Source organism: Ornithorhynchus anatinus, chromosome 7 (genome assembly GCF_004115215.2).
Source record: "Ornithorhynchus anatinus isolate Pmale09 chromosome 7, mOrnAna1.pri.v4, whole genome shotgun sequence".
Classification (NCBI taxonomy): Eukaryota; Metazoa; Chordata; class Mammalia; order Monotremata; family Ornithorhynchidae; genus Ornithorhynchus; species Ornithorhynchus anatinus.
The window spans coordinates 77,777,226-77,802,449 of record NC_041734.1 but is presented as its reverse complement, the minus strand read 5'-3'; the positions used below and the strand labels follow the sequence as shown (position 1 = coordinate 77,802,449).

The 25,224-nt window shown below is 48.4% G+C and overlaps 1 protein-coding gene across 1 annotated transcript; it reads left to right on the top strand.

The window, feature by feature from the left end:
* The first annotated feature begins 427 nt into the window (after nucleotides 1-427).
* CASP8 (caspase 8) lies at nucleotides 428-19,883 on the top strand. The gene is made up of 8 exons (XM_029069379.2): nucleotides 428-502; nucleotides 5,636-6,026; nucleotides 9,682-9,784; nucleotides 10,374-10,512; nucleotides 11,956-12,023; nucleotides 14,589-14,730; nucleotides 17,726-18,242; nucleotides 19,622-19,883. Exons 2-8 carry the CDS (start codon nucleotides 5,722-5,724, stop codon nucleotides 19,755-19,757), a joined length of 1,410 nt encoding a protein of 469 aa, XP_028925212.1. The 5' UTR covers nucleotides 428-502; nucleotides 5,636-5,721; the 3' UTR covers nucleotides 19,758-19,883.
* Nucleotides 19,884-25,224: the final 5,341 nt, after the last annotated feature.

The window sequence follows — 25,224 nt, the reverse complement described above, 5'->3', positions numbered from 1 at the left end:
CTCTCTCTCTGACCACCTTCTAATAATAATATAAGAAGTATTTATTAAGCGATTCTTAGGTGCCAAGCACTGTACCAAGCACTGGGGTAGATAAACATAACTAGGTCCTACAGAGTTTCCATCCCACATGGTGTTCACAGTGCAAAGGAGGAGGGAGGAGTGGTATCGAATCCCCATTTTACAGATGAAGAGACTGAGACCCAGAGAAGGTGAGTGACTTGCCCTAGGTCACACAGCAGTCTTCTCAGGCAGGGTGGTGTGGAGCAGGTTGGCAGGCTGGCGGGCGAGAAGAAAGTCCCGCCCGAACTTTCTTTTCATTTCCGGATGTTTCGTCAACAAGGAAGTTCTTGGCGTTTTTGCATCATCATTTCCTCATTTGTTCTCTCTATCCCCTGACCTCTCTGGTTGGTTAGATTCTTGGCCCCGAGAGCAGGTGGAGAGCAGGACCTTGGTTTGAGAAGCAGCGGCTGCTGGGACTTTCAGATTAGAAGCCTCCCTGGGGGTAAGACTTTCTAGAACTTTCTAGAAGGAGAGCTGAGCTGGAAAATGGCACATCTGATAGGAGTTTGAGGGTAAAAACCGAACGAGGAGGGGGGAAGTGGGAAGGTAGCTGTGGTCCAACAGCACAGATTTGGTTCGGATGGAGGGCGGGACGTGATTGTTTGTGGGTGTATCTGTGCCGCGTGTGTAGGGAGGAGAGGTCTGTGTTGGGGACGGTGTGTAGGTGTCTCTATGTGTAAGTGGCGGATACTTAGTGTGTGGGGGGTGTTTAGATGTGGCGGGAAGTTGTGTGTGTGTGTGGAGGGAAGTTGTGATGCTTTGAACGTGGCCGTGAGCCCATTATCACTACATCGGGAGGAAGTGGAAGAAAGCGGAGACGTCTCCGCGGGAAGCCTGAACTCTGGCAGGCCTGGGAGATACCTCTAAAGGCCTGAGGGAGGGTGTCGGGGACCACCCAAATCTTGAGGGATTGTGAAATCCCCATCGAGAGGCCAGGGCAGGACCCGTTTGAAACGCAGTTCTTTTTCCCAACCAATCCTCATAACTTTCTCTCCGGCTGAGCGGTTTCCACGTTTCTGGGGGGGCTTAGGAAAGCTGGGCAACGGCAGGATGGAGTCCAGCCTGAGGGAGGACGATATCTGACTTGTCGCTCAGACCATCTGGCCTCCTCTGCCTTGACCTTAAACAGCCACCCACCATCTGAGTTTAAAAAGCAGAGAAAGTACCTGGCCAGTTTCTTGGCATCCTTTTTTCTTTCCAACCTTTATTTTGATTTCATTCATTCAATTCATTCAATCGTATTTATTGAGCGCTTACTGTGTGCAGAGCACGTAGTAAGTGCTTAGAAAGTACAATTCGGTGACAAATAGAGGCAATACCTCCCCACAACGGGCATACAGCCTAGAAGCGGGGAGATAGGCATCAAAACAATTTCCGTTCCCTGCGTGTTTTAGAGTTTTGCCCACATCCTCCTGTCTTTCGGTCAAACTTCCATCTCTTGATTGCTAGAGAAATCCCTAATAAATAATATGGTACTTATTAAGAGTTTACTATGCCGAACACTCTTCTAAGTGCTGGATACAAGTCAATCAGGTAGGACACAGTCCCTGTCCTACATGGGACCCACACTCTTTATCCCCATTTTTACAGATGTGGTAACTGAGGCCCAGAGGAGTTAAGTGACATGCCCAAGGTCACATAGCAGACATGAGGCAGAGCCGGAAGTAGAACCCAGGTCCTTCTGACTCCCAGGCCCTGGTTCTATCCACTAAGCCATGCCACCGATAGCTTTGGGTCGTTTAGGGAGTGTGGGATTGGGAAACATGGCTAGTGGATAAAGATTGTCTATCTGGGAGTTAAAAAGACCCAGATTCTATTCTATGCTGCTGTGTGACCTCGGGCAAGTCACTTCACTTCTCTGGGCCTCAGTTCCCTCATCTGTAAAAAGGGGATTAAGACGATGAGCCCCATGTGGGTCATGGACTGTGTCCATCCTGATGACTTTGTATCTACCTCAGCACTTAGAACAGTGTCTGGCACAGAGTAAATGCTTAAACAATACCAATGGTAAACAAATACCATAAAAAAACTCGGATGTAGTTAACAATAGATTGTCCTAACTCATATACCAAAGAACAAAGTTGAAGTTGCTTCTTCTCCAGCACAATTAAACACTCTCCATTTTACCACCAACAGGGAGTCAATTCCCCCAGGATAATTTTAGAAAGCAATAATAATAACTGTGGTATTTAAGTGCATACTATGTGCCAGTCGCTGTACTAAGTGCTGGGGTAGATACAAGTTAATCAGGTTGGACACAGTCCCTGTCCTACAGGGGACTCATAATCTTAATCCCCACTTTACAGATGAAGTAACTGAGGCACAGAGAAATGAAGCGACTTGCCCATGGTCCCACAGCAGACAAGTGGTGGAGCCGGGATGAGAACCCAGGTCCCTCTGACTCCCAGGCTTGTGCTCTAACCATTACCATCTAACCACAAATAGATAAATGACCCCACTTTGAGATCATCTTACTTGGTTGTTCAGCCAAGCCCTGCCCGATATTAAGCCCTAGTTCTGGGGTGGTTGGAAAGGGAACCAAAAAGTCCAGACTCTTGTCCGTTGCACATTTTTCCAGATGAATCCCGAGGTGGGCTCAGGACACCAAAGTGTCAAGTTAAAGCTTGGAGACAAGCTCAGTTTCCCGGAGGGAATCAAGTGAAATGCATTGATTGCCCGGTCCTGAATATTCACTGAGCGCTTACTATTGATGCATTCTTGATATCCCAAAAATTGACCCCAAAAGTAAAAATAAAACCAGTGATAAAAACGAAGTCAATAGAGCTAAAGCCATCAATTAATTAACACGCTCAAACTGCCATTTACAGTGTTTTCCTCTCCATCTCAACTGCAACCAGACTGATCTGAGCTCTTATCATATCCCACCTTGACTACTGCATCACTGACCTCCCTGCATCACGTCGCTCTCCGCTCCATTCTTTGCTCTGCTGCCTAAGAAAAACCAGAGAAAATGGTTTTTCTGAGGAACCATTCAGGTTACCTCTCCGCACTCCTCAAAAATCGCCAATTGTTGCCCATCCATCTCGACAGCAAACAGACACACCTCACCATCAGCTTTAAAGCACTCAATCATCTTTTTCCATTCACTCTTATCTCACTGATTTCTTACTACAATCCACTCCCACAGTTTGCTCCTCTAGCACCAGCTGGCTCCTTATAAACAATAATAATAATAATAATAATGGTGACATTTGTTAAGCGCTTACTATGTGCAAAGCACTGTTCTAAGTGCTGGGGGGATACAAGGTGATCAGGTTGACCCACATGGGGCTCCCAGTTTTAATCTCCATTTTACAGATGAGGTAACTGAGGCCCAGAGAAGTTAAGTGACTTGCCCAGAGTTACACAGCTTACCTCCATCTCATCAATCTCCCCACCGACCCCTTGCCCGTGGGCCTCCCTCTGCCTTGGGACTCCCTCCCCTTTCATATATGAAAGACCACCACACACCCCACCTTCCCTCATTTCCCCTCCCTCTCCTCTCCTCTACATCACCTATGCAGTTGGCTGTGGAGAGAAGCAGTATGGTGCAGTGGATAGAACACGGGCCTGGGTTCTAATCCCAGCTCCGCCACTTGTCTGCTGTGTGACCTCGGGCAAGTCACTTCACTTCTCTGTCCCTCAGTTACCTCATCTGTAAAAGGGGGATTGAGGCTGTGAGCCCCACATGGGACAGGGACTGTGTCCAACCCGATTTGCTTGTATCTACTTAGTAAAGTGCTTGGCACATAGTAAAGGCTTAACAAATAGGATAATTATTATTATTATTCTAATCCTGACTCTGCCACTTGTCTGCTATGTGACCTTGGGCTAGCCATTGCACTTCTCTGTGCCTCAGTTCCCTCATTTGTAAAATGGGGACTAAGACTGTGAGCCCTGAGCCTCACAGTCACACTTGCCCTAGGTCACACAGAAGACAAGTGGTAGAGCCGGGAGCTGCTCATCATTACTCCCATTTTACAGCTGAAGAAACTGAGGCCCGGGAGGTGGTGACATGAGCTGGACGTCCAGCCTTTGAATGTTTTGTCTCTTGAGGCAGGCCGGAAGCCATGGCCTCGGAAGCATCTCGGATTATCTCCGCCATCAGCAGATGCGGGTTTGGTAATCCTTTAATGCTGGGAAGGCAAAGTAGAACATATGTCTGGTTCGAGGACTTCTGCAGAGACTGCTTTGAAAAATAAATGTCTAAGTCCTGCTCATTTCCCGAACTTCAGCTCAACATGTCTCAGGCAAGGCTGCACAGACCCCTTGTAGTCAGTCAGGCAGTCAATCGTATTTATTGAACGCTCACTGTGTTTAGAGCACTGTACTAAGTGCTTGGAAGAGTACAATACGACAACAGACAGACACATTCCCTGCCCAGGGATCAAGCATCACCCACAAAGTTGTGGAGAAAGACAGCCACGCTATTAACTGCTAATGTGTTGATTCAGCAACGGTAGTTTGTATCATGGCCAAGTTCAAGCAGAAAATCTGGCAAGCAGGCTTTGGTACCCCCCAAGCCCTTTAGTAGCCCCAAGGAGCCAATACTCTGTGGCCTTGGGGACATTTGTGGAGCTGGAATCAGGAATTCTTCTCTTTAAACTGCCCTCCCCAAACAGAATCTGAGAGGCTTTGGTTCCAGGGTTTAACACCATCCTGGGGCTCTTTAAAACCTTACTGAGGGCACATCTTGTCCAAGAGGCCTTCCCTGACTAAGCCCTCCTTTCCTCTTCTCCCGCTCCCTTCTGCATCACTCTGACTTGCTCCCTTTATTCATCCCATTGCCCTGACTTGCTCCTTTTATTCATCACCCTCTCCCAGCCCCACAGCACATATGTACGTAGCTATCATTTATTTATTTAAATTAATGTCTGTCTCCACCTCTAGATTGTAGGCTCACTGTAGACAGGGAATGCATCTGTTTTATTATTCTGTTTCATTATTATTATTTTCCCAAGTGCTCAATAAGTACAATTGGCTGACTGACTGACAGTTTGGTGGAAGAGACTGACACCAAAATAGACTACAGATAGGAGCTGGTAATAATAGAGTATAAAAATAGCCACAGAAGTCCTTTGGGTGAGTGAAAGATTGAGTGTAGGTGGTGTGGAAGGGCTGAAGGGCCAGTTGTGGGGAGATGATGATCACTTATTCTTATTGAACGCTTACTATGAGCAGGACTTCGTTCTAAGCACTCAGAAGAGTACAATATAACAGAATTGGTAGACACATTCCCTGGCCACAAAGAGAGCTTACAGTCTAGAGAGGGAGACAGACATTAATGTAAATAAGTAAATTATGGATATACTCATAAGTGCTGTGGGGCTGAGGGTGAAAAAAGTTGTAAACCCAAGTGTGAGCGGGATGCAGAAGGGAGTGGGAGAAGAGGAAATGAGGGCCTAGTCAGGGAAGGCCTCTTGGAGAAGATGGGCCTTCAGTAAGGCTTTGAAGGTAGGGAGTCAGTCAATCGTATTTATTGAACGCTTTCTGTGTGAAAGGCACTGTACTAAGCGCTTGGGAGAATACAATAGAACAAGATAACTGACACATTCCAATTCCTCTGTTTACTCAGGGGGAACCTCCCAGCCTTAAAGTCCCCGGACCCTTGTGCGCTTGGTATCCTGGGGCCAGCCGAGAGCCCGGATCTGCCAGCCAAGCATGGATTTCCACAAGCTTCTCTTCTCCATTGGGGAGGAGCTGGCGGCCGACGACCTGGAGGCTCTCAAGTTCCTCTGCTTGGACTTGATACCGCGGAAGAAGCAGGAGAACATCCAGGATGCCCTAGGTCTTTTCCGGCTGCTCCAGGAGAAGGGGATGTTAGAGGAGGGAAAACTTTTTTTCTTAAAGGAGCTGCTTTTCCGAATTCACCGGATCGACCTGTTGACGTCTCACCTGAGGACCAGCCAGGAGGACGTGGCGAGGGAGCTGGAGGAGCCGGGAAGGGCCCAGGTGTCTGCCTACAGGTGAGGGGGCCCCGGACACCAGAGACTGGGAGAAACCCTTTCAGAGAAGTAGCATGGCCTAGTAGATAGAGCACAGGCTTGGGATTCAGAAGGTCATGGGTTCTAATCCTGGCTCTGCCGCTTGCCTGCCGTGTGAACTTGGGAAAGTCACTTCGCTTCTCTGGGCCTTGGTTACCTCATCCGTAAAATGGGGAATAAGAGTGTGAGCCCTATGTGGGACAGGTACTGTTTCCAAACCAATTACCTTGTATCTATTCCAGTGCTTAGAACAGTCCCTGGCACATAGTGAGCACTTAACAAATACCATAATAATAATTATTATTATTATTAGAACTTCAGCCACAGCCCCACACACTCTTTCGGAAATCCCAACTTGTGTTGCCTTGACATTCAGTACTTTTGAAGATTCCATGAATAATTCACTCTCTTTTGGTTTTTTCTTTGTTTTTTGTGATATTTCTAAAGTGCTTACTATATGCCAGACACAGTATTAAGCACTGGAAAGATACAAACTAGTCAGTAGAACACAGTCCAGGTCCCACATGGGGCTCACAGTCTTAATCCTTGCTTTGTAGGTGTAGTAACTGAGGCCCAGAGAAATCAAATAACTTACCCAAGCTCACACAGCAGACAAGCAACAAAGCCGGGATTAGAAATCAGGTCCTCCTGACTTTCAGGCCGGTGCTCTAGCTGGTAGGCCACACTGTTTCTCTGGTATTCTGGTATTTATTAAGCCCTTACTATGAGTCAGGGGCTGGGAAAGCTACAAATCATCAGATTGGTCACAGTCTCTGTGTCACCCGGGCTCACAGTTTAAAAGTTAGGGAGAACAGGTATCTTTTTCCCATTTTGTAAAGGAGAAAGCTGAGGCCCAGAAAGGTTAAATGACTTCCCGTAGGTCACACAGCAGGCCAGTGGATGATCTGGAATTAGAATTTGAATCTACAGATTCCCTATCATGTGCTTTTTCCAAATAGGCCACACTGCCTCCCCACCAACATAAGTCTTATTGCTCAGTGTGGGAAGGAAACTCTGTTTCCAAGTGCTTAGCGTGGTGCTCTGCACATAGTAATGCTCAATAAATATCATTGATGATGATGTAGGGAGCCTTCTCAGATCATTCTCTGAAACTGGCATCCCTAAAGCTGCAGGGTAAGCAGAGGCCTTGAGCCATGTGGAGAGCACAGAGAGGTACAGTTGCATCTGCCAAAGTGGCACTCAGAAAGTGGTAAAGTCGCACCCTTTTGCAAGAGACACCTCCTGTCACCTGCTTGGGTTTAGTGGGAAAAAAAATTCAAACAACTATTTACAACTCTGGTGAGGTCCTCTCCCTTGCTCCGTGGTTTTTCCTGTCCCCAGCCTTCTCTCTGGTTAAGGAGCTTCCAAATTCCAAGATTGGGAATGCACTTATCACCCTCTCTTGGTCAGAAAAGGAAATATCACAGCCTGAAGAAACACAAGGCAGCCGTCAGAAGTCATTTTAGATTTGGTCTCAGCGGAACAAGGGGAATATAATAATAGTAATAATAATAATGGTATTTGTGAAGCACTTACTATGTGCCAAGCACTGTTCTAAGCACTGGGGGGGGGCATACAAGGTAATCAGGTTGTCCCACGTGGGGCTCACAGTCTTAATCCCCATTTTACAGATGAGGGAACTGAGGCACAGAGAAGTTAAGTAACTCGCCCAAAGTCACACAGCTGACAAATAGCAAAGCCGGGATTAGAAGCCTTGACCTCTGACTCCCAAGCCCATGCTCTTTCCACTGAGCCACACTGCTTGTTCCTGACGGTGCCTCACGGTGGACCAGGACACTCATGACCCTTTCTCCAAGGCCAGCCCCCACCCCCACCTTGCTCCCGGACCCCAGAAGACAATCCAGGGGCCAACTGTCCCCCTCTGAGAGGGCAGGTGTTGGGTAACAGGCCACATTAAATTTCAAGTCATTGGAAATCTACAGTGGAATCAACACCCCAGGTGTTATTCATTCAATCGTATTTACTGAGCGCTTACTGTGTGCAAAGCACTGTACTAAGTGCTTGCTATTTTAAAAGTACCTAAGGTGGGCTTAGTGCGATTCGGAGAGACGGGAGCCGATCCAATTAATCAAGAGGGGCGGGAGTCAGGGGAGGAGTGATGGAGGAGCCGGGAGAGTCGAGGGCAGACTTGGGACCGGCGTGGGCCTGGGAGAAAAGGTCCGGAACGCTCTGAGCCTCCTTTCTCTCACCTGCTCTGGCAGGCCGCTCAGGAGTGCCCCGGGACCGATGGCTGGCATGGGGGCGGAGGGGGAAGGGGGCGGAGAGGCCGCCGTCCCCGGGGAGACTGCTGGCCAAGGTGGCCTTCTTCCCTGTTGCCCACCCGGCAGCTCTGTGCCCCGGCTCCTGGGGAAAAGTAAGTGTCGGAAAGCCCAGCCCTCGGGAACCAGCAAAGAGTCCCGCTCTGCTCTGTTCTACCAAGTTGAGCCAAGCACTTATCCAATGCCGCTCTGACTACCGCATCTGCCTCTTCGCTGAAATCCCAGCCTCCTCTCTCTTCCCACTCCAATCCATACTTCACTCTGCTGAACAGATAATTCATCAACAAAAACGTTCAGGCTATGTCTCCCCCCTCTTCAAGAATCTCCAAGCAATGTCCGTCCACCTCCGCATCCTTACCATCAGCTTTAAAGCCCTCAGTCAGCTCATCCCATCCTACCTCACCTCACTGTTCTCTTACTTCAGTAAGGTCTGGACACTCCGCTCTTCTAAGGCCAGCTCATTCACTGTGCCCCGATCTCGACTATCTCGCCGCCGACCCCTTTCCCACGTCTTCCCCCTAGTCTGGAACTCCCTCAGACCCCCAGTCTCCCCACATTCAAAGCTTTATTAAAGTCACATCTCCAAGAGGCCTTCCCCCATTATCCCCTTTTCCCAGACTCCTTCTTTCTTCTGCGTCTTTGCGCCTGGTTCTGTGACCTTTGGACGTTTGATTTTCACCTCGCTCCCAGCCCCACAGAATTTGCATGCATATCTTTAAATTATATATTTTAATATATTTGAACTCATTTATTCATTTTAATGTCCGTCTCCACCTCTAGACTGTAAGCTTGCTATGGGCAGGGAAATGTGCCTGCTAATTTTGTGTATCGTACCCTCCCAAGTGCTTAACACTGTGCTCTGCCTACAGTATGTGCTCAATAAATAGAGAAGCAGCGTGGCTCAGTAGAAAGAGCAAGGGCTTGGGAGTCAGAGGTCATGAGTTCAAATCCCACTCAGCCACTTGTCAGCAATGTGACTTTGGGCAAGTCACTTAACTTCTCTGTGCCTCAGTTACTCCATCTGTAAAATGGGGATTAAGACTGTGAGCCCCACATGGAACAGCCTGATCATCCTGTATCCTCCCCAGCACTTAGAACACTGCTTTGCACATAGTAAGCACTTAACAAATGCCATAATTATTATTATTAAATACGACTGATCGACTGATTGATCTATTGCCCCCTCCCCCCCGCCCCGGTCCCTCCAGGGAGAAGCTTTCCTTTCCAGGCAGTTCTGACAGGCTGGGGTCGGGTGCGGGCCAGGGAGTCCCCCAAGATGTTGGTGGGAATGGGGGCTCAGGTTTCTGCCCCGGGACCAGCCAGAAGAGCTGAACCAGCTTCCTCATTTTCTGCCGTAGGGTCCTGCTCTTTACACTCTCGGATAACGTAACCAGAGAAGAACTGAAGTCAATAACTTTTTTTTTGAGCAATGACCTCCCCAGGTCCCGCCTGGACAATAAGGTGAGCTCCGTGGCCCTTCTCCGCACCCATGTCTGGTCCTCAAGGGGCAGCTTGGTGACAAAGCTCTACATACAGGGATAACAATAATAATAATAATTATGGTATTTGTTAAGCACTTACTATGTGCCAACTACTGTTCTAAGCGCTGGGGTAGATACGAGATAATCAGGTTGTCCCACGTGGGGCTCACGGTCTTAATCTGCATTGTACAGATGAAGTAAATGAGGTACAGAGAAATTAAGTGACTTGCCTAACGTCGCACAGCTGATAAGTGGTGGAGTCAGGATTAGAACTCACGACCTCTGACTCCCAAGCCCATACTCTTTCCACTAAACCATGTTGCTTCTCCAGAAGCAGATCAGATCAGAAGCCTCTCTCTGAGCCAGGGGCTGGTCTAGATCTTCCTCCCCTCCACCATTCTTCTTCCTGAAGCTTTGTCCTGCAGGATTTAGGGTCTGGGAGATAGAATGAGACCATGGGCTGGTGATTTGGAGACTGGGAATGGAACAATCTATCTTTCTAAAAAACAGTTTAATCCAGTCCAGTCTTTGGTTTTGCTTCCTGCTTTCCTTCCTCTTCCCCCAAACAGACCCTGATGGGCATTTTCATTGAGATGGAAAAGAAGGGCATCCTGGGAGAAAGCAACTTGGATATGCTGAAGAAAATCTGTGACAAAATCGACAAGACCCTGCTGGGGAAAATTGACCATTATGAAGAAAGAAGAGCAGGTAAGACCAAGAGAGGGGCTGGAGGTGATGGTTCCCTTAGAAGAATAATACATTTCCAATAGTATCTTAAAACAATAATACCTTTCCGATCAGTTCTGCCTCAGGGTAGGTGAGTCAACAGAAAGAGGCCAAAGTTGGGGGATGGGAATAAAACTGAGATTGGAGTTTACCAGATTGAAGGGTCTTTTTAGCTCTTCTTGCTTCTACCCACAGCTTTCTGAAGTTTTAGTACATTTGCTCGCTGTGAGTAGGGAAAGTGTCTGCCTGTTCTGCTGTCTTGTCCTCTCCCAAGTGTTCATTTCAGTGCCCTGCGTCGGCACACAGTAAGCGTTCAGTAAATAATATAATAATAATGGTGGTATTTGTTAGGTGCTTACTAGATACCTAACACTATAGTAAACACCGGGGTAGATACAAGACAGTCAGGTCCCTCGTGGGACTCCCATTCTAAGTAGGAGGGAGCACAGGTGTTGAATCCCCATTTTGCAGGCGAGGGAACTGAGGCACGGAGAAGTGAAGTCACTTGCCCAAGGTTACACAGCAGGTAAGTGGCGGAGGCAGGATTAGAACCCAGGTCCTCTGACTCCCAAACCCGTGCTCTTTCCACTAGTTCACGCTGCTTCTTTAAATACCATTGAATGATTGATGTGGACCATGGACCACACTCTTGTCACCACCAAGGTGAAGGATGGCGGAGCTGGTCCAGGTGGTTTGGAAGCCAATCAGAGAGCAGCTGGTAGTGTTTTAGCTCCTCTGGTAGTGTTATTTAGAGCAGTGGTGTTATTTAGACACCATGCCCAAGAGCTCACTCTGGCACTTTGGTCCCACCTGGGAGTCATTTACACTTTAGGGAATGTGTCTCTTTATTATATTATTATGGTTATTATTGATAATAATAATAACAATAATAATAATGATAAGTGGTGGTATTTGTAAAGTGCTTCCTATTGCCAGGCTGTATACTAAGTGCTGGGGTGGATAGAAGCAAATTTGGTTGGACACAGTCCTTGTCCCACGAGGGCTTGCAGTCTCAATCCTCATTTTACAGATGAGGTAACTGAGGCCCAGAGAAGTGAAAAGACTTGCCCAAGGTCACACAGGCCACAATTAGAACTCAAGATTGTCTGATTCCCGGATCCGTGGTCTATCCACTACGCCACGCTGTCGTATTGTACTCTACCAAGAGCTTTGTACAGCATTCTGCATACAGTAAGCGCTCAACAAATACAACTGACTGACTTTTGGATGAAGAATAGTCAGTAGGGACACCCAAGTGGTTTTCTAGAGGGGAGACTTGCGTCCCATCTGAACACACACTAAGATGTTCCTTATGTTCATTAAACGAGGGTGAACAGCAATAGAGTTTATTGGAGTTTAATATTATTTTTAACCCTCTGCCACTGACTCATAACCCTAAAGGTGTCCACCTTGATTTTTTTCTAGTTCAAGGAATTTCCAGTGGCTTTCAAGAAATGTCTGATGCTCAAGGGGATCAAGGAAGCCAACCCCAGGTAATAGGACAATCCCAGATTTTGAACTCTTCCTGGATTCCGTTTGCCACTTTCACGCCTACACACTGGGATAGAAACAGTCACTCACTGTTGGGTTTTTTATGGCATTAATTAAGCACTCACCATGTGCCAAGCACTGTACTAAACCTTGCGTAGATACACGATCATCAGGTTGGACACAATCCCTGTCCCATATGGGGCTCACGGTCTTCATCCCCATTTTCCAGATGAGGGGACGGAGGTACAGGGAAGCGAAGTGACTTGTCGAACAGCAGACAAGTGGCAGAGTCGGGATTAGAACTCAGGTCCTTCTGACTCCCAGGCCCAGACTCTGTCCATTAGGCCACACCACTTCGGTTGTTGCCGGTGGAGAAGCAGATGGCACCCACTCTGAGCCACTGTAACAATCAGGACGGGAGAAGAAAATCACGGTTTGCGTTTTTGGAAACCATCCTCCTCGTTTCTTTTCTGGGCCTCCATCCCAAACCCAGAGGTCAGGAGGGCAGGCTAGACTCTGCACCAGCTGGATTAGGAATTGAAATGCTTAGTACAGTGCTCTGCACACAGTAAGTGCTCAATAAATACAACTGAATGAATGATAACTGGGTTTCATCTCCCCTGTTTGACATGTGGGCTCAAATAGTAGCTTAATTCTTCCTGGAACTTTAGATGTCAAAACTGCCGCTTCTCTGCCATCAATCAATCGTATTTATTGAGTGCTTACTATGTGTAGAGCACTATTCTAAGCACTGTGGAGTTTACAACAGAATTAGTAGACGCGTTCCGTCCCCATAATGAGCTTACAGTCTACAGGATGCAGGAATAATAATAGTAATAATAATAACAATGATAATAATAGTATTTGTTAAGCACTTACGGTGTGCCAAGTAGTATTCTAAGTGCTGGGGTAGATACAAGGTAATCAGGTTGTCCCACAGGGGCTCACAGTCTTAATCCCCACTTTTCAGATGAGGGAACTGAGGCACAGAGAAGTTAAGTGCCTTGCCCAAGGTCACACAGCAGACAAATGGCAAGGGCAGAATTAGATCCCACATCCTCTGACTCCCAAGCCCATGCTCTTTCCATTAAGCCAAGCAGCTTACTGTGGTATTTGTTAGACGTTTATGATGAGAAGCAGCGTGGATTAGTGGATAGAGCACGGCCTTGGGAGTCAGAGTCAGTCAGTCCACCATATTTATTGCCATCATCGTCATCATAGAGAAGCAGCATGGCTCAGTGGAAAGAGCACGGGCTTTGGAGTCAGGGGTCAGGGGTTCGAATCCAGGCTCTGCCACTTGTCAGCTGTGTGACTGTGGGCAAGTCACTTAACTTCTCTGTGCCTCAGTTACCTCATCTGTAAAATGGGGATTAAGAGTGTGAGCCCCACGTGGGACAACCTGATTCCCCTGTGTCTACCCCAGTGCTTAGAATAGTGCTCTGCACATAGTAAGCACTTAACAAATACCAACGTTATTATTATTATCATTTATTGAGCACTAACCGTGTGCAGAACACGGTACTAAACACTTGGGAAAGTTACAGTATAACGATAAACAGACACCTTCCCCTCCCACAAAGAGCTTACAGTCTAGAGAGGGAGACAGACACTAATATAAATGATTAAATTACAGAGGACTTGAATTTTAATCCGGGTTCTGCCACCTATCCACTGTGTGATCATGAGCAAGTCACTTTACTTTCCTATACCTCAGTTCCCTCATCTGCAAAATGGGGATTGAAGACCTGTTCTCCTTCCTACCGAGTCCTCATTTCGGGGCCATTCGGGAAAGTACTCAGCCATGGCTCAGGAGCAGGTCGCCTGGACCTCACACTGTCTTCCCTGGAAAATTGTCTCCATTTCACAACATTCCTATTCAAGAATGTTTATCCTCAGGAAATGACTGAGCTGTAAACCCGGGGCGATCCTGGAAGTAGCACATTGGGGATTCCTCAAGATTTATTTTCTCAGGATGGAGACCATTGTTCAAATACACGCAGCACAGCAGAGGGACAGTCAAATGATTATTATCATTGTTATTGCTATTAATACTAATAATGGCATTTATAAAGGGTTTATAATAGGCCAAGCACTGTACTGAGCTCTAAGGCCGATACAAGAGAAGCAGCGTGGGTGGAGAAGCAGAAGAGAGGCAGAGAAGCAGCATGGCGTCGTGGATGGAGCATGGGACTGAGGGTCAGAAGGTTGTGGGATCTAATCCCGTCTCTGCCACTTGTCTGCTTTGTGACTTTGGGCAAGTCATTTCACTTTTCTGTGCCTCAGTTCCCTCATCTGGAAATTGGGGATTGAGACTGTGAGCAACCCGTGGGAGAGGGTCTGTGTCCAACCCGATTTGCTTGTATCCACCTCAGCGCTTAGTACATAGTTAATGCTTAACAAATGCCACAATGATTATTATTACAAGCGTAAACTCATCATTGGGTGGGTTTGGTGGGTTCGGTGAATCCGGTGGGCTTGGTCAGTTTCCCCAGTGATTTTCACTGTCGGGGGAGGCTTCAGTGGAGAACTTATTCGGGGACTTCCATGTTTTTTCTTCTTTTCTCCAGCAAAATGGTGATTTTTACAAAATGAACAGCAACCCTCGGGGATACTGCTTGATTATCAACAACTACAACTTCCAGCAAGCTCGTGCAGAGGTTCCCAAGCTGAAGAAAATGAAAAACAGGGATGGGACGGACAAAGATGCAGGTATGATTGCACTGGACTCTCCCAGGCCCTCGGTACAGTGCTCTGCGCACAGTATGCTCTCAATAAATGCTATCAATTGATTGATTGATTGATATGATAGAATCGGGCTGACGGGAAGACTGATTTCCCATCTGGAATTCCCTGGTTTTCCCTTCAATAATGATTCGCTGCCCTGCAGAAATGTAGAGAGGGGCTCTGTTCTCTCAGGGAGGCTAAGGTGAGAGTCAAATGATTATTATCATTATTATTGGTATTAAAACTAATAATGGCAATTTATAAAGGGCTCATAATGGGCCAAGCACAGCATTCATTCATTCAATCATATTTACTGAGCACTTACTGTGTGCAAAGCACTGTACTAAGCGCTCAGGAGAGTACAATATAACAATATAACAGACACATTCCCTGCCCACAACGAGCTCACAGTCTAGAGGGGGAGACAGGCATTACTCTAAATAAATAAATAAACTGAGCTCTGAGGCAGATACAAGGTAATCAGATCAGCAGCATGGAAAAGCAGCATGCAGAAGTGACACTTCTCTTGTGATTTCCAACAATCACTGGTATTTACTGAGCAACCGAGGGTCTAACACTGTAGTAAGTGCTTAGGAGGGTTCAACAGATACCTGTTAGAATCTATTGGGGAGACAGTCCCAAATCATCTGCTAATGGTGGGAGCAGGAGAAAGAACAAGGAAACAACAGGGGAATAGCACAAAAATACCGGGAGGAAAAAGGTGAATTAATATGCCAACAAAAGAAGTTGTAGTAATAGACTGTGAGCTCGTTGTGGGCAAGGATTGTCTCTCTTTATTACTGTATTGTCCTTTCCAAGGGCTTAGTACAGTGCTCTGCACACAGTAAGCACTCAAAAAATATGGTTGAATTGAAATAGTAATAGCAGTAATAATAATGATGACGGTATTCGTTAAGTGCTTTACTGTGTGCCAAGGACTGTTCCAAGCGCTAGGGTGGATACAAGGTAATCAGGTTGTCCCACGTGGGGCTCCCAGTCTTAATCCCCATTTTACAGATGAGGGAACTGAGGCACAGAGAAGTGAAGCGACTTGCCCAAAGCCACACAGCTGAAAAGTGGCAGGGCTGGAATTAGAACCCAGGACCTCTGACTCTCAAGCCCGGGCTCTTGCCACTGAGCCACGCTGCAGTGGTAACTATGATAGCATTTATTTAGGTGCAATACATTCTACTAAGCACTTGGAAATGCAACCCAAAAAAGTGACAGGATCCCTTTTAGAAATAATCGTGGTACTCGTTAGGTGCTCACTATATGCTAAACACTGGGGTCGATATAGATAGGACAGAGATTGTCTCTATCTGTTGCCGAATTGTACATTCCAAGAGCTTAGTACAGTGCTCTGCACAGAGTAAGCGCTCAATAAATACTATTGATTGAATACGGGATAATATCAGGTCCCACACGAGACTAGCAGTCTACGTAAGAGGGTGAACAGGTACTGAATTCCCATTTTGCAGATGAAGGAACTGAGACCCACAGAAAAGAAGTGACTTGCCCGAGGTCACACAGCAGACAAGTGGTTGAGCCGACATTAGAACCCAGATCCTCTGACTCCCAGGCCCGAGCCTAGCCACTAGCCACGCCACTTATGCTCTAGTTGGAAAGCCAGACATAAAAATGTTAACCGATCGATCAGTCCCATTTACTGAGCGCTTACTGTGTGCAGAGCTCTGGGGGATGATTGTGTTCGCAGAAGCCCAGATAGAAATGAATGTGTCTGTTACACTGCTATATTGTACTCTCCTAATCACTTAGTACAATGCTCTGCACACAGTATGCACTCTATAAATTAGATCGACTGACTGAGTGCTTGCTGAATGGAGAGCGTTTGGTGAATAAATGAATGTCCCACTGTATGAGTATGGGGAAGCAGCATGGCCTAGTGGATAGAGCCTGGGCCTGGGACTCAGAAGGAGCTGGGTTCTAATCCTAACTCCGCCATTGTCTGCTATGTGACTTTGGGCAAGTCACTTTACTTCTTGGGGCCTCAATTTCCTCATCTGTAAAATGGGGATTAAGAGTGTGAGCCCCATGTGGGGCAGGGACTGTGTCCAACCTGATTAACTTGTATCTACCCCAGTGGTTAGTACAGTGCCAGGCACATAGTAAGCGCTTAACAGATACCACAATTATTATTATTATTATTATAGTGTATACACAGAGGCCCTAGATGGAAATGAATGTGTTTTTTCCCCTCTAAACTGTAAGCTCATTGTGGGCAGGGAATGTATCTATTTTTTTATATTGTACTTTCCCAAGCACTTAGTACAGTGCTCTGCACATAGAAGTGCTCAATAAATACGATTGATTGATTGGAGGGCGCTTGGGGATAATTGAATGTCCCATTGCATGAGTATATATTGTATAGGCAAATGCCCATATAAAAATAATAATTGTGGTATTTATGTGAGAAGCAGTGTGGCTCAGTGGAAAAAGCATGGGCTTGGGAGTCAGAGGTCGTGGGTTCTAATCTCTGCCCCGCCACTTCTCAGCTATGTAATTTTGGGCAAGTCGCTTCACTTCTCTGTGCCTCAGTGACCTCATCTGTAAAATGGGGATTAAGACTATGAGCCCCACGTGGGACAACCTGATTACCTTGTATCCCCCCCCAGTGCTCAGAACAGTGCTTTGCACATAGTAAGCGCTTAACAAATATCATCATTTTTATTATTATTATCATTAAGCGCTTACTATGTACGGACACTGTACTAAACGCTGGGGTAGATACAAGCAAATCGGGTTGGACACAGTCCCTATTCCACATGGGGGCTCGCAGTCTTAAATCCCTATTTTACAGATGAGGTAACTGAGGCCAGAGCAGTGAGTGACTTTCCCCGGGCCACACAGCAAATGGGGGAGCCGGGATTGGAACCCAGGACCTTCTGACTTCCAGGCCCGGGATCTATCCATGAGGCCATGCTGCTTCCCCACTGAACGCTTTTCCCCCCTTGCTCCTCAGAGGCCCTGAGCCAGATCTTCAAGGCTCTCGCCTTCTCGCCGGTGGTGTTCGAGGACCAGACGGCGGAGCAGATCCTGGAGACGCTGCAGAGCTACCAGCGGATGGACCACTCGGCCCAAGACTGCTTCGTCTGCTGCATCCTCTCCCACGGCGACAGGGGCGTCGTCTACGGCACCGACGGCCAGCAGGCCTCCATCCGCAGCCTGACCTCTTACTTCACCGGCTCCCGCTGCCCGACCCTGGCCGGAAAACCCAAGTTGTTCTTCATCCAGGCCTGTCAAGGGGATGCCTACCACCTGGCCGTCGCCTTGGAGACGGACAATGGGACGGACAAGGGGACGGCCGCGGCCTCCCCCGCCGAGCCGGACGCCGTGTTCCACGAGCGGTGCATCCCGGACGAGGCGGACTTCCTGCTGGGCATGGCCACCGTGAGCAACTGTGTTTCTTACCGAATCCCCAGCAAAGGCACCTGGTACATTCAGTCGCTGTGCCATCACCTGAGGAATCTGTGTCCCCTGTGAGTATAATCCTGGGGGTGTCAGGGTTAACCTCCAGCCTCCCCGCAACCCCCTTTCCCTCCCTCCTCCCTCGCCGGTCAGAAAATGCTTGGGGTCTGGGGAATAATAGCGTGGTGTAGTGGCTAGAACCCGGGCCTGGGAGTCAGAAGGTCATGGGTTCTAATGCTGGCTCAGCCACTTGCTGCTGGGTGACCTTGGGTAAGTCACTTTACTTCTCTGGGCCTCGGCTCCCTCATGTGTAAAACGGGGATTGAGAATGTGAGCCTCATGTGGGACAGGCACTTAGTACAGTGCCTAACAACATAGTAAGGGCATAACAAATGCCATTATTATTATTATTATAAAAACGAGAGCCCATAGGAATGCTTCTAGGGTTCAGTGGTTCCTCGGGTTCAGCTGAGAGTCTGTTCGTCCACTATGCTCCAGTGGCACGAACATGCCTAGTTTGCCCACAGCGCTTGTTTTCACTCGGCGTCGGGCCTAGAACACCACTAGAATAGTGTGTGGGGAAAGTAGTGCGGCCTAGTTTGGGAAGTAGGGAAGGAGCGTGGCCCAGTGGATAGAGCCAGGGCCTGGGAGCCAGAAGGACCTGTGTTCTAATCCTGACTCTGCCACTTGTCCTCTGTGTGACTTTGGGCAAGTCACTTCCCTTCTCTGCACCTTAGTTACCTCATCTGTAAAATGGGGATAAAGACTCTGAGCCCCATGTGAAACAGGGGCTGTATCTACCCCAGTGCTTAGCACAGTGCCTGGCACATAGTAAGCACTTAACAAATACCATTAAAAAAAAATAGCAGGGACGGTGTAACCAGGCAAGCCTCTCTGTTCAGTGTGATTGCTGGGTTGGAAGAAATGGTTGTGAGCATGCCCATAGTAATAATAGTGGTATTTGTTGAGCACTTAGTATGTGATACAATACAGTCAGATAGGACCCAAGTCCTGTCCCTCATCGGGCTCCCAACTGAAGGGGGAGAGAGATTTTTTTTTAATGGTATGTGTTAAGTGCTAGTATATGCCAAGCACTGTCAGCCAATGGAGGGGTTAAAGTCACAGGCAAATCTGTGGGCAAAAGATCCACAGGGTTGGGGGAGGCCCTTCCAGATCGGTCCCCAGACTTCAAGCAGGGCCATCTAGGACAGAAGAAAATCTGTTGAGGAGGCAGGGGTCCTAGTATTTGCTCTCAATCAATCGTTCGTCGAGCGCTTACTGTGTGCAGAGCACCGGACTAAGAGGATGGGCGTCTGGAGTCCTGAATTCTAGTCCCAGCTTAGTCAATCTTTGGCATTTACTGAGTGCTCATTGCAAGCAGACTACTTGAGCACTGTACTAAGCGCTTGGTTGCCCTCCCCACCCCCAATCCTTGCTGTCTGTTTTTCAGGGGAGCCGACATCCTCACCATCCTGACAAAAGTCAACTTCGAAGTGAGCCAGAAAATTGATTTGACTAACCGGGGAAAACAGATGCCGCAGCCCATGTTCACCCTGAGGAAAAAGTTGGTCCTCCCCCTGCTCTGACCGGCTCCGCTCCGGCCCCTGGGGCCGCCGGGCTCGTCACCGTTAACAGGCCGACAGTGTTCCCAGACAGCCACCGGCCCCTCTCGGCCCCGACCCTCCTTCATGCCGGTGCAGCCGGGCCGTCCTTGGGCCAGGGGAGGGTGGGAGGGACGCCAAGCCATCTGTTCAGTGACGGTTTTCACTTGGTCAGTCAGTGGTATTTATTGAGTGCTTACTATATGCGGAACACTGTACTAAGTGCTTGGGAGAGGATGATTCAGCAATATAACAGAGTCACAGTGTGACCTAGTGGGAAAAATACTGGTTTGGGAATCAAAGGAAGTGGCTTCTAATCTCACCTCCGTCACTTGTCGGCTATGTGATCTTTGGCAAGCCACTTAACTTCTCTGTGCCTCAATCACCTCATCTGAAAAATGGGGATTAAGAACTGTGATTTGTTCTCGTCTGTCCGTCTCCCCCGATTAGACTGTAAGCCCGTCAAACGGCAGGGACCGTCTCTATCTGTTGCTGACTTGTTCATTCCAAGTGCTTAGAACAGTGCTCTGCACATAGTAAGCGCTCAATAAATACTATTGAATGAATTGAATGAATGTGGGACAACCTGATTACCTCATATCCCCCTCAGTGCTTAGAACAGTGCTTTGCACATAGTAAGCGCTTAATAAGTGCCATCATTATTATTATGATTAAAGACCAGGCACTGAACTAAGCACTGGGGTAGATTCATTAATTCATTCAGTAGTATTTATTGAGCGCTTACTATGTGCAGAGCACTGTACTAAGCGCTTGGAATGAACAAGTCAGCAACAGATAGAGACGGTCCCTGCCGTCTGACGGGCTTATGGTCTAATCAGGGGAGATGGACGGACGAGAACAATGGCGACAAATAGAGTCGAGGGGAAGAACATCTCGTAAAAACAATGGCGACTAAATAGAATCGAGGCAATATACAATTCATTAACAAAATAAATAGGGTAATGGAAATATATACAGTTGAGCGGACGAGTACAGTGCTGTGGGGATGGGAAGGGAGAGGGGGAGGAGCAGAGGGAAAAGGGGAAAAAGAGGGTTTAGCTGTTGAGAGGTAAAGGGGGGTGGCAGAGGGAGTAGAGGGAGAAGAGGAGCTCAGTGTGGGAAGGCCTCTCGGAGGAGGTGAGTTTTAAGTAGGGTTTCGAAGAGGGGAAGAGAATCAGTTTGGCGGAGGTGAGGAGGGAGGGCGTTCCGGGACTGCGGGAGGACGTGGCCCAGGGGTCGACGGCGGGATAGGCGAGACCGAGGGACAGTGAGGAGGTGGGCGGCAGAGGAGCGGAGCATGCGGGGTGGGTGGAAGGAAGGAGAGGTAGGAAGGGGCGAGGTGACGTAGAGCCTCGAAGCCTAGAGTGAGGAGTTTTTGTTTGGAGCGGAGGTCGATAGGCAACCACTGGAGTCGTTTAAGAAGGGGAGTGACAGGCCCAGATCGTTTCTGGGGGAAGATGAGCCGGGCGGCGGAGTGAAGAATAGACCGGAGCGGGGCGAGAGAGGAGGAAGGGAGGTCGGAGAGAAGGCCGACACGGTAGTCTAGCCGGGATATGACGAGAGCCCGTAGCGGTAAGGTAGCCGTCTGGGTGGAGAGGAGAGGGCGGATCTCGGTGATATCGTAGAGGTGAGACCGGCAGGTCTCGGTAACGGAGAGGATGTGTGGAGTGAACGAGAGAGACAAGTCAAGGATGACAACGAGACCGCGGGCCCGACAGACGGGAAGGACAGTTGTGCCGTCCACGGTGATAGAGAAGTTGGGGAGAGGACCGGGTTCGGGAGGGAAGATGAGGAGCTCAGTCTCGCTCATGTTGAGTTTTAGGTGGCGGGCCGACATCCAGGTGGAGACGTCCCAGAGGCGGGAGGAGACGCGAGCCCGAAGGGAGGGGGAGAGGACAGGGGCGGAGTTGGAGATCTGCTTGTCATCCGCGTAGAGATGGTAGTCGAAGCCGTGAGAGCGGATGAGTTCACCGAGGGAGTGAGTGTAAATGGAGAACAGAAGAGGGTCAAGAACTGACCCTCGAGGAACTCCAATGGTTAAAGGATGGGAGGGGGAGGAGGCGCCGGCGAAGGAGACCGAGAATGACCGGCCAGAGAGGTGAGAGGAGAACCGGGAGAGGACGGAGTCCGTGAAGCCGAGGCGAGATAAGGTATGGAGGAGGAGGGGACGGTCGACGGCGTCAAAAGCAGCAGAGAGGTCAAGGAGGATCAGAATGGAGTAGGAGCCGTCGGATCTGGCAAGAAGGAGGTCACGGGTGACCTTAGAGAGAGCGGTCTCGGTAGAGCGGAGGAGACGGAAGCCAGATCGGAGGGGGTCTGGGAGAGAATGGGAGTTAAGGAATTCTAAGCATCGATTGTAGACGACCCGTTCTAGGATTTTGGAAAGGAAGGGTAGTAGGGAGATAGGGTGATAACTGGAGGGGGAAGTGGGGTCGAGAGCGGGTTTTTTTAGGATGGGGGAGATGTGGGCATGTTTGAAGGCAGCGGGGAAGGAGCCATTGGAGATTGAGTGGTTAAAAATAGAAGTTAAGGAAGGGAGGAGGGCAGGGGCGACGGTTTTAATAAGGTGAGAGGGAATGGGGTCCGAGGCGCAGGTGGAGGGGGTGGCGCTTGCGAGGAGGGAGGAGATCTCCTCTGAGGATACTGCAGGGAAGGATGGGAAGGTAGGGGAGGGGGTCGGTGGGGGGGAGGGGAAAGGCGGAGGGGTGACTTTGGGGAGCTCAGACCTGATCGTGTTGATTTTCGTGAGGAAATAGGTGGCCAGATCATTGGGAGTGAGAGATGGGGGAGGGGGAGGAACAGGGGGCCTAAGGAGAGAGTTAAAGGTCCGGAACAATCGGCGGGGGTGACGGGCATGGGTGTCGATGAGGGAGGAGAAGAAGTAATAGATAGATAGAAGATAATCAGGTGGGCCACAGTCCCTGTCCCACATAGGGCTCACTGCCTCAATCCCCATTTTACAGATGAAGTAACTGAGGCCAAGAGAAGGGAAGTGACTCGCCCAGGGTCACATAACGGACAAGTGGCAGAGCCGGGATTAGAGCCCATGACCTTCTGCCTCCCAGGCCCATATTCTACCACTACTCCTCGCGGGCCCCCTCCGTCCCGGCTCGACTTCTACCTCAGCAGTCAACTGGAGCCGACGGAGGCCAAAACGACGCCACGACTCGGCTGCAGGAAACACGATCCCTGAGACGCATTTCAAACCACATGGTCACTTCTCAAACCCAGTTACTACTGGAAACGGAGGCTTTCTAGCATGCTGGAGCCACTGACCTGACATAGCCTCTGGCCTGGTGCTAATATACACTCAGAGGGCCTGAGATTTTGAAATGATTTATTTTAAAACCACCTTACCTCTTGTAATTAATGTCAATTCTGTTGTTTCCCCAGCCGAGTCTCACCGGTCCTTACAGCCTCACTCACTTCTGGATAACTCTGCTGTGGACCCCCCTGGATGAACCTTGGGCAGGTCACTTACCTTCTCGAGGCCTCAGTTTCCTCATCTGTCATTCAGTATCTACTCTCCCTCTTACTTAGTCGCTTATCTTTTATTTTCTCCAGTGCTTAGGAAAGTGCTTGCCTTAGAGTAGCTCTTAACAAATACCACAGTTAAAATTATGAAGCTCACCTTGACTTCCCCTCCCTTCACAGTGGACTTAAAAAGCCACTGGAACTCATTTCCATTTATCGATAGATGGCAGCTCTATTTAGCATAGATAATGGAAAAGTTCTACTATTTAGCACTTGGGACAGTGGATGCAAATTAAATATTGCATTTACACCTGCATTCCAAAAACTTGAATTCCCAAATCCTTTATTATGGATACTGTGTTAGCACTGCTGCTTGATACTGCATCTAATCTTTAACAGTTCTTTGTCACTTTAAAATATATATATTTATACCATTTTGGTCAATTCTTTGGATCTTGAACAAATTAATGCATTTTACATCAACTCCTTAGAGAAACTAATCTTCATTGAGGACTTTTTTGCTGTTTTCCCAGACTCCATTGAAAAAAAGGAGGATTTAAGAAGCAGCATGACCTAGTGGAAAGAGCCTGGGTCTGGGAGTCAGATGATCAGGATTCTGACCGCTGTTGGGTTCAGCCTGCTATGACCTTGGGCAAGTCACTTAGCTTCTCGGGGCCTCAGTTTCCTCATTTGTCCTCTGGGGATTAAATTACCTGTTCTCCCGCCTCCTTAGATTGTTGGTCAATCAGTCAATTGTATTTCTTGAGCACTTACTGTGAGCAGAGCACTGTACTAACCGCTTGGGATATTCTGTGAGCCCAAAGTGGGACAGGAATTTGTCTGTCATGATAACATGGTGTCTATCTCAGCATTCAGCACAGTGCTTGGCGCAGAATAAGTACTTAAATACTTAAGTTACTTTCACTGTACTCTCTATTCTCTCTAGAACTTTGAGTACAAACACAAGCTAGGTGTTCAGTCAAGCCTATGGACTGAATGAATCAATCAATTGTGTCTATTAAGTGCTGTGTGCAGAGCACTGCGGGTGGATGAGAGAAGAGAACAAGGTTGGTCAGCTGAATGTGCAGCGTCCAGAATGGGCTAAGATCTGCCCACAGAGAAGAGCCGCATTCCAAGCTTCAGCCCGATTGGCGCTTACAAGGTTCCCAATTAAATCCATATTATTGTCCACTGTATAGGCAGGTTATTGGCGGAAATCGGGAGAAACAGACCCTCTTCCCAGTGCCGGGTCTGAGTGCAATGGGGGCTCCATTCCACCAAACTTCTAAGCTGGCTCCTGGGGGAGAGGGAGCAAGGCGGGGTGGGAGGAGAGGGTGGAGATGAGGGAGGGAAAAGCATTGTGGTCTGGTGGAAAGAACCTGGGCCTGGGAGTCAGAGGACCTGAGTTCTAATCCCAGCTCTACCACTTGTCTGCTGTGTGACCTCGGGCAAGTCACTTCACTTCTCTGACCCACAGTTGCCTCATTTGTAAAATAGGGGGTTAAGACTATGGGCCTCAATGCGGGACATGGACTGTGTCCAATCTGATTATCTTGTGTCTACCCCAGTGCTAAATACAGTGCCTAGCACATAGGAAACACTTAAATAATTCCACTAAAAAAAGGAGGGGGTAGGGGAAGGACGAATTGGTTATGTTGTCTGCAGGAGATGGAAGGCAGATGAGAGGGTAGAACTCCCGGGAAAGAGAGCTTTAATCACACAGACGGAAAACACACAGCTACATTCTGGTTGAGGGACAGGGAGATGAAGAGGGGGGGAAAGTGAGAGGGACAGGGAGAGAAAGGACAGGGAGAGAGGGGAGAGAGAAAAAAGGGAGAGGGAGAAAAGGGAGAAAGAGAAAAGGGAGTGGGGGGGAAAGAAGGGAAAGCAGGGAGAAAAGGGAGAGGGAGAAAAGGGAGAAAGAAAAAGGTAGAGGGGGAGAAGAGAAATAAGGGAGAGAGAGAAAAGGGAGAAGGAG

What these genes read in the sequence shown, in the direction of transcription:
- CASP8 (XM_029069379.2), top strand. Translation starts at nt 5,722, where the DNA reads ATGGATTTCCACAAGCTTCTCTTCTCCATTGGGGAGGAGCTGGCGGCC. An exon ending in TTATGAAGAAAGAAGAGCAG is followed by an intron (nt 10,513 to 11,955) that starts GTAAGACCAAGA and finishes ATTTTTTTCTAG; the next exon opens with TTCAAGGAATTTCCAGTGGC. An exon ending in ATCAAGGAAGCCAACCCCAG is followed by an intron (nt 12,024 to 14,588) that starts GTAATAGGACAA and finishes TCTTTTCTCCAG; the next exon opens with CAAAATGGTGATTTTTACAA.